The 14,655-nt window shown below is 36.9% G+C and overlaps 2 protein-coding genes across 5 annotated transcripts in view; one reads left to right on the top strand and one right to left on the bottom strand.

Annotated features, from left to right (window-relative positions):
* The window catches only part of LOC117414113 (ataxin-7-like), a 32,757-nt gene extending 23,302 nt beyond the window's left edge, over positions 1–9,455 (top strand). For 3 of the 4 annotated variants that reach the window (XM_034023827.3, XM_058999674.1, XM_034023831.3), the window contains 8 exons: positions 555–810; positions 1,089–1,351; positions 1,545–1,627; positions 2,008–2,267; positions 2,363–2,561; positions 2,728–2,849; positions 2,996–3,974; positions 5,598–9,455. In XM_034023827.3, coding sequence (XP_033879718.3) covers positions 555–810; positions 1,089–1,351; positions 1,545–1,627; positions 2,008–2,267; positions 2,363–2,561; positions 2,728–2,849; positions 2,996–3,974; positions 5,598–5,615 — 2,180 coding nt within the window. In that variant the 3' untranslated portion in view covers positions 5,616–9,455. The other variant, XM_058999673.1, reaches the window with a different exon arrangement.
* Positions 9,456–10,642: 1,187 nt separating this feature from the next.
* LOC117412011 (26S proteasome non-ATPase regulatory subunit 6) lies at positions 10,643–14,231 on the bottom strand. Its single transcript, XM_034019933.3, has 8 exons — positions 13,968–14,231; positions 12,899–13,104; positions 12,432–12,577; positions 12,090–12,309; positions 11,821–11,929; positions 11,434–11,602; positions 11,153–11,230; positions 10,643–10,867 (listed from the first exon to the last, which is right to left on the bottom strand). Exons 1-8 carry the CDS (start codon positions 14,101–14,103, stop codon positions 10,771–10,773), a joined length of 1,161 nt encoding a protein of 386 aa, XP_033875824.2. The 5' UTR covers positions 14,104–14,231; the 3' UTR covers positions 10,643–10,770.
* Positions 14,232–14,655: the final 424 nt, after the last annotated feature.

Genomic DNA, 14,655 nt, shown 5'->3' with positions numbered 1-14,655 from the left:
TTATGACTGCTATGGTATTAATGCACATGTGTGCCATCCACTGATCGCAAAATGCAAACATTTTAGAGATGTTTTAGGCTAGTTTTACCATTATGTTTGCATTGGTGACAAGAGTGAACTTTCAAAGGAAACTTATTTTCATTTTATTTTAACTGTTAAAAACATTTGTTTTTTTGTTTTGCTATTATTGTTCCTCTGGTTTTTATGTAGTAGACAGTGATATTACATTAAATAGTTTCAGCTTTACAGACATTTTTTTTTAATTGAGACTTACTCTTGCTGTATTAAATATTTTAGGTTATTTTAAAAAAATGTAGATGTATTTAATTCTGTGTCATGTTTTCATATTTTATAAGTAAAGATGACATGCCTTATTGGATTGTGCAAGAAGTTACATATTTGCACACCAGGTCAACCCATTTATAGATGGCTTTGACTTAACGGTATGTAATGTGTGCTACTCTAGTTTTGGTTGTACTTGACGAGAAGGACATACGTTTAAAAAAAAAAAAAAAAAAAAAAAAGTTTACATAATTTCCACTTTTTGTCAACAGAAAGAAGACACGGCTCATCCAGCAAACCCCCACTTACCCCAACTCCATCTTCTGCGTATTTTCTGCCCTCAACGCTGCCATCAAAAAACAAAGGCAGCAGTGGCAGCAGCAGCAGCAGCAGTAGTCGCTCGTCAAGTGGAAACAGTGCATCGTCTAACTCCAAAATCTTAAAGTCGCCCAAAGAAAAGCTGCACAGCATCAGTGGGAGTAACAGGCCAATGCATCTACCACACAGCAAGGTGCCACATGACAAAATGTAAGAGCTAACATGAAGTTGCTTTTATCAAATGTTTGCTTGATCACTTCCTTGGTTTATATATTTTTTATATAGATAACAGGTTTTGTCATTGCTGTGGTTTGGAGTTTGTTTTGTATTATTTTAACAGGATGTTGGGGATTGAGATTTTTTGGAGAATTCAGACATTTATTGCGTTTTGATAAACATTCTGCGCATTTCATAGAATATATGGTTTAATCTGTGCAGCCCACCCCCCACCTCCAGAAAACTAATCGTCTCATTTCTTTTCTTATTAGTATGCCACCGTTTGTTAAAGTGGAAAAGATGCATCCTAACCCAAAGGTAGATGATACATCATTAAAAACAGTTGCCGGCCCCACATCTTCTACCACTGTGAGTTCCTCAATAAAGCCAGGGCTTAACTGTCCCTCAATACCAAAGCCACCCCTGCTGTCTCCTGGACAGATTCCTAATGGGAAAGGTCTTCTCTCAACTCCAGACAAGAAACAAGATGATAATTATGCCATTAATAAGAAGCAGTTGCACAAAAGACTGTCAGGTGAGTCCTTTGTATAAACTTCCAAAAAAGTACTCAAGGCATCATATTTACAGTATAGCCTGCCAGTAGCCAAATCAATAGATTGTATTATCATTACTGTGATGATGATGATGATTAAACCTTTACAGTGTATGAAATGTGTTGTATGCCTGTTTAGTGTTCTGGTTTTAATCCTTTTTTTGATTGTTTACAGAGCGTGAATTTAATGCTGATATCCACTGTGGGGTTGTGGATATGGAAACCAGGAAGCCCTGCACAAGATCTTTAACATGCAAGGTTAGTACTTTAGAGCTGAAAGGACATACTTTGAGTGAGTTCAAGATTTATAACATAAAACATCTCTCAAACTCACTGCTAGGTTTCAAGTACAAACGCTGTACACAAGCATCAAATGATCATTTAGAGCAGCCCAAAAATTACATTTTTCAATCCAGCTGTGGGCCCCAAAAAAAGTTCTAGGAGACTTATGTTTTTGACTTTCAATCTAAGATTGTGTATTTTAGAAAACCAGTGCACAGCAAAGGTCTTCATCTTACATGGTTGTGCAGTGATTCAATGCATTTTGACAGGACATTGGGATGTTTTCGTTTTTTATTGACAAAAACACATTTTATTATAGCTGATTTGATTTGAACTTTTATTTTTTTATTTTTCAGACACATTCCTTAAGCCACCGGAGAGCTGTACTGGGTCGAAGAAAACGTTTTGACATTTTATTAGCTGAGCACAAGAGTAAAACCAGGGATAAAGAACTGCATCGGAATGCCGAGTACCCTCAGCAAACCCTCAGGGAACCACATCCCTCCCCGTCAAGAACTACCCAGGAAATACACCAAAACTCTCATGGAAATAACACTTCAGAGTCAAAGCCTTTAATACCCAGCAAACCCAAACCTTACAATCCTAGTCTTCCAAGGTGAGTTCAAGATTCTAAGCACAGGATTGGGAGTTGATTTCAGCAAGTATTTATCTAAAGCTAATGTTTTGTTTTTTTTGTTTTTTTTTGCTCAGGCCTACAAGCTACTCCACTCCACACAGTGGGAATGTCTCCAGTGACTCTCCGTTGGTTCACGAATCTCCCCACCACTCTGCAGCACCAGCTGAGGCAGCGTCCCGGTTATCCAGTGATGAGGGGGAGAACGATGAGAAGGAAGAGGCCACAGAAAGACTGGACTACCACTATTCAGGTTACCATCCTCAGCCAGCAGCTGTAAGTTCACAAATCGCTGGAAACTTTCAGAAAAATAAGTGTCTTTTCATGCATAATTTGAGACATAAGCACACATGGTTTATATTTAGGTCTCAAACAAAAAAGATCAAACTGTTTTCTTCCAAGCTTGATGTCCTGTTTTTTAATCCCTGTTTATTTATTTTAGTTTTGCACCTTTGGAAGCCGACAAGTGGGAAGAGGCTGCTATATGTTTGACAGGCGGTGGGATCACATTCGATGTGCACTTAACTCAATGGTGGATAAGCATGTTAACTCTCAGATGTGGAAGTGAGTTTGAAATACTTTATACATTTATCATTATACACTCCTCCTGATAAAGCCTTTTTTAACCAGCTTCGTTTTTTTTTGTATGCGAGTGAATGAACGAATGCAAAAAGAATAGCTTAATATACTGCAATGTATTTGTTTTTCAGAAAAATTCCTCCAGCATCTGAGAACACAGGTTCTACACCAGCTCCACACAGGACAAGCACAAACTCATTGCCTACATCACACTACAGTGTGAACTCCACAGGATTCTTGTGCCCCACCTCAGCGACAGCCCCACAAATTCTTGGTTCACCATCCTACACACAATCTCTGGACAACAAATCAATTCCATCTTATGGGACTACTTTAAATGCCCACACTTCTTCTATGGGTTCTATAGACCAGGCTGCATATAATATGCAGTCAAGGCAAGTGTCTTCTTCGCCCCAAATGCCTTCAGGACATTCAGCTGTACCTTCCCTGATATCTAAGCCTCAGAAATCCAAACCCAGCAGCAAGTATTTCAGATCCAAGGAACCTTCTGCAACAATTACTAACTGTAACAATAACACCAACAACAACAGCAGCAGCAGCAGTAACAGCTCGGGAAAGAGGAGGAAAAACAGTTCCCCGCTTCTGGCTCATTCATCTTCTCATTCAGCCGAGTCATTGTCGTCCTTTAAGAGAAACTGTGCAATGAACTCTGCCAGCGCGGGGAGCTTATATCCCTCGCCAGTCACCTCTTCATCTCACATCGGTCTCAACTGCACCACCAACCGAGCAAACTCTCTCAGCCTCAAACACGACCAATCAGGGAGGGGCCCTCCGTCAGGGAGCCCCGCGGAATCAATAAAGCGCATGAGCGTGGTGATGAACAGCAGCGACTCCACCCTTTCACTCGGACCTTTTGTTCACCAGTCCATCGAGCAGACCATGAACTCGCATGGTGGCTACTCTCACTCGCACGCTCCCATGGAAAGACTGGAAGGGAAGAAGCGGAAAGGTGCTCCCGCTTCCAGCGGTGTTAACAGCAGCAGACCCAACAAGGTGGCCAAATCGCCTGCTGTGAACAATGTTCACACGAAACATGCCCGCACAATACCAGGGACGCAAGGACTTCCGAACAATTCACTTTTACAACAGGTACAGTAGGAAATGTTTTGTTTTATGGCATCTAAAATGTTTGGTAGTCTGCACCTGTGGTCCAGTTTTACTACTTCTCACATCCGTTTTTTTATGCACGTCTGTGACATTTTTACATTACCAAACTGGATGTAAGTCATGGTGATCCAATAGTTCCTTGGCATGGGTTATGTATATAAATGTAGTGGCCTATTTCTGGAGTAACATGTCTTTTTTGTAAGCAGTTAGATAGTAGAAAGTGGTATTTGTTATGAATTACTGACTGTCTGGGTAAAGGTACTGTATTTATATTTTATACTGTATCCGATTTACTATTACAATCAGAATTCAATGTTTTATTTGAGCACATTTTGATTTAGTGACTTATTATTATTATTATTATTATTATTATTATTATTATTATTTATTTCTTATCAGACACCCTTATCCAGGGCGACTTACAATTGTTACAAGATATCACATTATTTTTACATACAATTACCCATTATACAGTTGGGTTTTTACTGGAGCAATCTAGGTAAAGTATCTTGCTCAAGTGTACAGCAGCAGTGTCCCCCACTTGGGATTGAACCCACGACCCTCCGGTCAAGAGTCCAGAGCCCTAACCACTACTCCACTGCTGACATGCAGGGTTGGGGTCAATTCCATTTCCAATTCCAATTTTAATCAATTTCAATTTCTTTAACAACGTATGCTTTATTGAGCAAATATCTATGTATCCATCTATAATGTCAAACACATTTGATTTAATACATTTGTATTGTAATTGTGTTGTTGACAAGTTGTACATGTATTTGAACAGTTGTATATATGTTTGCTCAATAAGGCCTGTCATAAAAGGAATTGGGATTGATTTTAATAAGCACTTGGAATTGAAAAAAGGTGTTGACCCCAACCCTGGTGGCATGCCAGTTGCAACTAAACAGCTGTTTACTTTTTCAGTATACTGGCTTTTTCTATTCAGAACTGTGTTCTCAACCATTGCGCTGTTTTAAGGTTTGTTTGTCGGCCCTGTATTTGTTGATATAAACCAGTGTTCATAAGTCAGAACACAATCTACCCTTCTTACATGTCGCATCTAGAATTACTCTGTGTTTCTCATTCAATGTAGATACTTAACACACTGTGACGATTACTCTCAGCCATAAGACACCTAAATATAATAAGCTTAAGAAGAGGACTGCAATCTACTTCTACACAGAACCCCAGACTGCCAGGTTATGTTAAGGTTTTATCTGCTGGTGTCTGGGCCAGACTGTTGGGTGTATAAGTACTTTTTATTGTATTATAAATTCTAATACTCTTAATAAGTTAATAAAGAATGTCCTTTTCATGTTTCAACTGGATAAGTGGTTTATGTAGACATACCACCTCCAAATATCCTCTAATTATGATATACACACTATCTTGTTTATTCAGTATTGAACAAGCAGTGCTGTAGATAAACACAAAATTTAGTGTGATATACAAATGGACAGTCAGTCAGCTTCTTTCACTATATCCCCTGGTGGAGATAAGCATCAGACCAAAGAATGTGTTTATTCTAGTTTGTGCTCTAATTCTAGTTGTACAATAATCAGGACATGTATTACTTTAATTATTGATGTTTCTTTTCTTTGCCAGCCGAAGGCACGTCCCTGACGACTGCTGCTGTTGTACTTGCAAAAAAGAACTGGACATCCTCCAGCAGAAATAGATCTGTCTGGTACTCTGAACTGCAAGAGGCCTTTATCTCATCTTCCCATGTTCCTCAGGGGTGGAGATCGACTGGACAGATAGTTATATCAAGGAATTCCCTGAAGCCATGTTTGTAACAATGCCACAATCAAGACAACACTGGATGAAAATCTGTCATGCTGTGGCTCTAATCAGTGTTATTGGTGGAAAGGACTGCTGACTGCCCATTTGTGAGGTTTTCCTTCAAAGGAGAGTGTATTAAATAACCTTACTCTAAATGTAAGGTACAGATAAGGGCTTGGGGTGGGGGGGGGAAGAACTGTGGGTTATACCTACAAGAAATGCCCTGGACTAGGAGTTACATGTGGGGGTGACTTACGTGTTACTATTCAAAGCTCTTTGAATTCTACCAATCTGCTCCTTGTAGTTTGGATGCCTTTTATGTCGTCCTTTTAAGCACACAATGTGTGTTCAGTAGGTCAAACCCTGCAAAACCAATGGGATTAAAACAAAAAACCTAGCCCGTAAGTAAGTAGTTGGGGATAAGAAATTGCCAGGAGTTCAACTATTTTATATCGCATTTATACAGACGGCTAACAATGAATTACAGGATCTTTTAAAGGTTTTGTTTAAAAAAAAAAAAAAAAAAAAAAAATGGGAACATTTATTTTTCTAAAAAATACTGCAGCTGGTGAGTTAATTTTTAAAGCTGAAACTGCCAAAAATTAACAGTACATCATTAGGGTTAGATTGTGTTTAAATTTTTTTTTTTTTCATTTTGAAGTCCACAAATTTAAATCATGGAACTTTAAATATTTAATGAAGAAGTTGCTGTTTGTTAATCTGAAAATTTGATCACAGTAGGTTTAAGGTAGAACATTTCAGGCGCCAGACCATTATTATGGCAGTATATACTGCATATTGATGAATAAAATACTAGTTAATAACACTCTTCATTCCAGTGAGGGTAAAACAAATATAACATTATGAAAAAGACCCAGACCTAATAGCTCATGAATTTTATTTTTATTGTTCATCAATTGATAAAAAAATTATATATAATATATAAACTCTAGAACCAACCACACAAATAACACATTTATAACATTGAATGGGTTGTCAGTGTGATGAATCTGCACACATCTAGTCCTTAATTCTGGCATGTGATTGGTTAAATCTCATCACATGACCAAACTCAAATTGCGTCATCACGCTGAATGTCTTTCCTCTCTTCACACACAAAGCAAAATGGCGGACAACAGAAAATTAATTCCAAAACAAAGATGCTGCAAACACTAAAATCGTCATAAAAACGTCACTTTCAGTGTTTTCAGACTTCCTAAAATTCAAAGAAATCCAACTCAACGGTGTAAATAAATACGACGTTCACAAACTCAACAGACTCCCGAGAATTGTAAACTGCAGTGAGAAAGTCAGACGGACAGTTCTATGCCAAAAAAACTTCAATAACTATGCGCTATGGACTTAAAAAACATTACTTTCTTGACTGATTCATAAAACAAATGTGGACTGCAGACCTGGACTCATAGTGGGAAACTATAGGCCCCTTGGGAAGAACTGCAGTTACCTCCAGGGGACAATTGCAGCACTGTTGGTAACTGTAGTTCTTCCCTCAGGGGCCATAGTTTCCCACTATACGCTGCCTCTCCAGTCACATACATACATACATACATACATGCATGGCAGAGAATTCTTTAAAGGGTATCCAAATAAATTATTTGAATCCTTTAATGATTTGCACTTTCTTAATCTGCCTTTTCCCCTTTTATTATCCTTTATTATTAGAAAGAACTTCCTATACTGTGAGTCCAAGTATGTACCTGTACGTACCAAACAGAATGTGCCACTGGTTGTGCACAGCAAGTGCACTACTTATGCAATAGTGCTTCCCACAAGACCAGAACCTATAAACAGTATGTCTTGTTAATAGGCTACACTCCAAAATCTGAATACCCTGCACATCAATTGCCTCAAAGCAAAAATCCAGAGTGATTTCCTTTATTAGCTTAGTAATATTAACTTGGATTCAAACAGGATTGTTTTAATATTAAAACAGTAAGGGTTTGGAGTAGTGCACCTTCACACCTAATAACTGTGACAGGTTTTCATAGTCAACAAAGGCTTTTTATATACAATTATGTTCAATTGGAAACTGGAGTAATTGAGGTAATTATACAAGGTGGCTATTGATTGTAACTCCTGCAGTTTTCTTAACCCTAAATGTCACTAAATGAACGAAGCTATAAAGCAGAGTCAGTTTAGTAGTTTTCTTTTTGGCTTTTCTTGTATGGATTATGAAAAATATTGAAGTATCCCATTTTCAGAATACATATTTTGTTAAAGATTGTACATATTTAAATATGTATTTTTGCACAGGCATTCTTTCTTATAACCAATTTTGGTACAATTGAGATCATCTGATATTTATTTATTTAGTAAATAATAAAAAAACAAGATCAAGGGGTTTTATTATATTATGAGGTTCACTGCCAAGCCAATAATGCAATATGCCTACAACATAAATAGATGGACATCTTTTAATGTGATGGTCCTTTTGAAAGGTCAAGTGTTGTCATTTAGAAGTACAAGATTTGAAAACGGCAACTATACAAAATACCTGTATCTTTAATGAAGAATATTAATATAATACTGGAAGATCTTGCAATTTCTTGTTTTTGCCTCCTAGTTGGAAAAGACTGAATACATATGACCAGGAATATAATTCTCCTGTCAATTGACAGATGGCTTATATAAAAGTTTCTGTTCATATGCTGTCAGTGATTATTTTTGTCCAACCATTTTATGCGAAAGAGCAGTTATTTAGTATATTTATTCTTTAAAGTTTGTTTGACATAGGTGGGGGAAAAAAAGAAAGACAATTGGCAGCACTTTTCCTTCATAAGGTCTGGGAGTAGGGTGATTTATTTATTTTTTTTAAATAAAAAGGAAAACAAACAAAAAAAAAACACTTTAAAACACAATGCAGCCGCTTGCATCATTGTTGCCAAACTCCTTAATTTGAAACACTGCTTTTTACAGAAAACTTTTGTTTGCAGCTTTTAGAAAATAATGGAAAAAATGAAAGTGCCTGACAATGGTTTCACACTATGACTGTTTTAAGGACAGCTATTTTTTACAAGACTTGAATGTTTCAAAGTGTTTAGGAGCTTGCTTTTTCCACCTGACTATAGGTCCTAATTACTGGTATGTTTGTTGTAATTTATTTTCCTATTTGATAAACTTCTTGAGTTCTGATTGCTTATCTAACTTTTTAGATTGAGTGTTTCCCTTCACCAATTTTTATACTATTGAAGGCTAAAACCAGTTTCTCCCTAGACTGATTTTTGTTGGAATATGAAATGCCTCTCCTGGTCTTCAAATAACATTTGTTAAGCATAAAAGACATCTAAATGATATCTTGGTTTACCCTTAATTTTAGGTGCTCTTTAACAAGTCTGCCAATGTTTCCAGACAACATTACTATATTACTAAGATCTGGTTTAAATAAGCACTACAAATTTAATGTGAATAAAAGCCAGAAAGCAGCTTGCTTGCTTTTTGAGAATGGTTCTAAAAGCAAACTCCTGTATATAGTGTGAATAGTTGATTTTTGTATACATAATCAAATGCATTTGATCAGCTGGACTTTTGTGTTGGCTGCTATACAATTCATGAACAAATGTCATAGGATAGATATTTACTTTAAATATTTAAAAAAAATAAATTGTATAGTCTATTTGTTTTGTAACAGGTTTCTGTAAATAAAAATAATTTATACTGTTATTTATACGTAAAACAGGCCTTGGCTTCTTGTCTAAAAAAAAAAAAAAAAAAAGGAAACACATTTCTTGGATCAAGATTACACATGGGTAGGGTTCATCTACTTGAAATAGCTTCAAAGGAACGAGGAGCACTTCATTTAAAAATAACAGATTGAGGAAAGGGTATAGCTGCTGCTGAAATAGATATAAAAAAAACCTTGACTACACAGCAGAATGATACCTGTGCATATCACACTCAAACATACAGAAAGAACAACCTGGCAAATCCCTGTGAATATGCTAAATCAGAAATTCCACTAGCTAATGAAAAATGTACCCTGGATAATCTTACTTTTAGCGGTAGCTATACATTTTCCAGAACCCTGTTAAATGTGTTGTATATGTTCCTGGCCATTTTATTTACTTATTTATGTATTCACATTTTCTAGAACCCCTTATTACATGGACCCCAAGGCGCTTCACTCAAAGTTTAAAAATCAATCCATTGTAATAAGACAGTTAACTACAAAATTTGGTAACAGAAAGAAAGCCAGTTCATATAAAAGGAACAATAAAAACAACATAGTAGGAACATCAATCAAATTTGTAATTAGAACGAACAACAAAAAAGCAGTTATATTGTATTATAAATAAACTACCATCCGTTTTCAGTCTTGATTTAAAGACAGCAAGAGGCCTAGCTTCACTGACAGAATAAGGCACTGTTTCATAGTGTTGGTGCCTTCCAATAAAAGGCCCTTACTTCATTACTGTTTGTATTCACCCTCGGAATAACCAGTAGCCCCGCATCCTGTGATCTAAGAATGTGATTAGGAGTGTACGGGGTCAACAACTGTCTTGATGCATCACAACATCCACCGGAGGACAGCCTGCAGCAATGGTAAGTAAATATGTTGTAAATCCAACAGCCTGTTCAAAACCACTTTACCAGATATGCCACACTAGAGAAGTTTTAATTTACTGTAAGAGCTTGTTTCTTTGCCCTGTCACACATTTTGTTGGATAACAGCAGGATCGCTTATAATATTCTTATTATAGTTTACAAAAGTTAAAATATCTCAGATTAAGTCAGTGTAGTGCAGAATAAGTGAGACAGTATTTGTGAAAACATGGATTTTATTATATACAGTTAGGTGTTTACGTACTGTAGCAAACAGTAATTTTTTTTTTTTTTTTTTTTCTTTGGGGGGGGGGGGGGGGTAGGTTAAGTACATTTACTAGATCCACAAACCATTATCATCAATTGTAAATACAACAGGCCACACTTTAAAATCTTAATATTTCAAATCCTGAACATGTTCCTGCCTTTAACCAAATTACATGTTAATAACCCTGGACAGTTTCTGGACTCTATTCAGTAGGAGATCGCCCTTCTTTATAGTCTCTTGGTACTGCCAGTTCTTACTGTCAGGTCTGCATAAAAGGGATAGAGAACAATAAAGAATACATGAAAACAAACTTGTTGGCTATAATCCAAGCATGCAGCTAAAAAACAAAATAGTGGTTTGCTATATGATGGGATTAAAAAATGTGTTATATATTTACATTAGTATCCATGTCTCTAAAAACACATTGAAAAACTGAATTGTAAATTAAATGGAAAACACTGACATATTTGGAGGTAAAACATACAGTATATAATGTTCTATTTTGTCATTCAGATAACTCAAACTAATAAATTGTAAAGTCATACTGTACCTGTTTGTTTCGACTATCTCGTTTACTTTGTCTATTTTGCAATGTAGTCTACCAGCTGCAATAAATCGTGAAAGTTCTCTGTAAAATAGAACAAAAAAGATGTACCATTGCATTTATTAGAGACAGAACACAACTTTGGAGTAAACTTACAAACTGAAATCTACACACATTACAGTAGTTTTTGGACCTTGATATCGTAGAGATCCAAGTACCCTAGAAGTAACTGTGTTTTTACTGTCTTGAGTGATGGATGCAAATCCACACCCTGCAACGCTACTTACTGATCTATGAACTCCACACTAACTCCAAATGCCTCTGCCATGTACCCCAGTGTTAGGGAGCGATAAGACTCCAGCAATTGGCTGTAAGCAAGGATTCTCATCTCCCGGACATAGTAACGGTAATGAGGAGCGAAGAGCCAATCCTTCTTGAGCTCCTGTTCCACAAGTGCTGCAATTAAAGAAAGCACAAAGCAACCTACTTAGGACTGAATAGAAAATGGTCTTTCTAAACCTACATCTCTGAAAGGTGGTGTGTACTGGGGTAAAACCTGTAGAGCCAAAAAAGGGAAGATTACTTTAATCAGACAAAGGCTCACAAGAAAACTGGGAATGGTTTTCTGCATACAAGCCATTTAAAAAAAATAAAATAAAATACATAATACCTACCTAATGATTGGAAGAATACAGAGTAACGGCACTCGTATAGTGAAAACAAATACTGCCGCACTACAGGAAGACTGTGCAATACCTCCAAGATCTCTGCTCCCTTGATAACCTGTTCATCCAATAAGAAAATAATAATTTAGTGTTAATGTAATAATAACTACTATCACCCAAAACTATAATCTAAACCTTCATTTTCATCTGTAAATACTTCACGAAGGTGTGGTTGTAACCCCAGGATACAACCACAGGATTGTGTATGTTGGTCTCACCTTTTCCCGGAGATCAGGTCGCTTTAGTGCAATCATACTGACGTACACTGTATAAGTTACAAATGTTTTATAATCCATAAGTTCATAGGAGGTAAATGTTGAGACTGTGTCCAAGAAGAGTTCTGCAGCTTGCTTGAAATCTCGAATAGCCACACAATAAAGACCCTGGTAAACCTTCAAACGATTCCTTCTGTCCCAGTCACCTCCTTCCTCTATTAAGCTAGAAAAGAAGCACTCAATTACTATAACACAGTGCTTATTCAAATGAACTATTCACTGATTTTGAGGAAGCATACATCACCAAAGTCAGCTTCTAAAGAGGAAAGTAAAAACAAAACCTACCTCTTTGCTTTTTCAGTATTTCGTATAATGAGGTCACTGTCCATGTAAAACAATCCAATTCTTAACAGGTAGAACACAATATCAAGCCGATGTCCCAGAGCCACTGTTTTGTCATACGTCTTGCGAAACGCAGTTAAAGCTCCTTCCTAAAACATGACAAACAAAACAAAACTTACCACCATTACTTAAACCATTTGCTGCAACAACATGCTTTAAAAAGCTGCTTGCAACTGTGGACAAAAACAAGGCTGGCTCACAGCAACTTCTACATCTAACAATGTTGACCAATCATTAGTAACGTGGCTAATGGAAGGCACATTCTTTTATTCGCCAAATTGATTTTCAAACAGAAAAACGAGCAAAGGATACACATAAATATTTTTATTGGTAATGTCTGATTTGGAGTTTCCTGAAAATTGTGGAAGCAGTACAATAACGCGGTCTGCAGAACTCATTGTAAGTTTTACCTTGTCTCCAATCCTGATCAAATATTCTGCTTTTGCCATCATTGCATCTCGGATTTCACTCTCTCCCAGATTCTTATCTGCATCCTCCAGCACATCATCCAAGCGTTTCAACTCGTCTTCATTTGCTTTTTTCATTTTACTCAGCAGATCTGTGTCCACCGTCCACTTCAGGTCTTTGCAGAGGCCCTCGTAGTATGGTGCCATGTCTGAAAGTTGAGAATCAAAAGCAAAGTTATTTTAGATAACATTGTGTGTAAATATTACATACTTAATCTTAAATGCACATTTTTTTTGGTTTGGGTTCAATATAGATAAAAATAACTTGCCCAAACTAGTTTCAAATTCAAGCTCATTTACTGTATAGCATCGTTTTGGAGCACTGTAGTACAGAGCTGAATTGACAGTACTGGAAAAAACATACCAAAAACAGGAGTTCAAAAACTGTCAATTTAATTGAAAGAATTTCATTTTAAAAATTGCTGTAATACTATAATATTTGTAATGATGCACATATAAATTTCAGCCAGGTTACTTTTGACAGGTTGTAAAATACCAGCAAGGGTTATAAAAAATAAAAAATAAAAAAAACCATCAAAACAACGACTTGACAACACTACAGTAAACACCATCTCCATTCTTATTTCAATGTACTTGTTGTTTTAATGGTATGTTTCTGCAATGAAAACAAAAAACGTAAACAAACAACATGTTACTCGGTTTAATGTTAGTAATTGCCTTTTAACTAACTACCGTCCCCGGTATAAATTGTATCAGTACTATCGGTAACGTATCTGTCAAACAAAAGTAAAAGCAGACACCCATTTAAGTAAACTCCCTATTAATTTTCTAAACAAATGTGGCGATTATTGACAAAACAATCGGGGTTTAATTCTACGCTTATGTATTGGTTATACAGCCTCTCGTAGTTGCTGTTTTGCCGCGCTCCCTACGTACAGGCCACGGCTAAATGAAGTACTCGAGGCCCGGGATTGATTTCAGGCCCCGGTGACTCTGCAGATCTCTTTCTCTTGACGCGGCATGATTTCGTTTAATTTCTTCCGCTACTCACTGTTTTCCTTAATGGCCCCCATCAACTCCTGCTTCACTTTTACATCTTCCCGATGGGTAAGCAGGAACTTGAGCTGTGCTATCCGCAGATCTGGGTTCTTAGGTAAGCCCTCTTCTTCTAGGTTTTCCAGCGGCATTGTTGCAAAGTTGTCTGCTGGTTGTTGGTTATTGCCTTGACGTTTGCAAGGGATCTCTGTTGAGAACAGAGCAACGAAAATCAATGAGCTGCAACAAAACCCTCCCCTTGCCGTATTACCAACAACAAGCTAGTCATCTAAGAGGAACGCACATCAGAGGAAGGTCGTGTCGTTAACTGGCAGTGCCGCCTGCTGGAGAAGTTAAGATTATTATTTGTTTGTTTTGTACATTTGCTCTTCCGTGTAAATTTACAGGATATACCGTATTTATTGTAATTATTATACACACACACGCACACACACATTTTGTCCACTTCTTACTAGTTGTGACCCAATGTAACATCATACTAATGTGTTGTATGTATAAATCCATACCACCTTAAAATATGTTATTATTGTTTTTTTCTTTAGGTCAAAAAGAGGTTTATATAGAAGAACATTATACAACTTGGAACTTGGCGGTGGGGGGTATTTATGGCAGAACTTTCAACCACTGCAGCTATAGTCGAGGGTAGCCAGAACGAGTTTTGCCATTACTTTACTTATAGATAA

Source organism: Acipenser ruthenus, chromosome 25, assembly GCF_902713425.1.
Source record: "Acipenser ruthenus chromosome 25, fAciRut3.2 maternal haplotype, whole genome shotgun sequence".
Taxonomy (NCBI): domain Eukaryota; kingdom Metazoa; phylum Chordata; class Actinopteri; order Acipenseriformes; family Acipenseridae; genus Acipenser; species Acipenser ruthenus.
The sequence above is the reverse complement of the archived record's forward strand: the minus strand, read 5'-3'. Positions and strand labels throughout refer to the sequence as shown.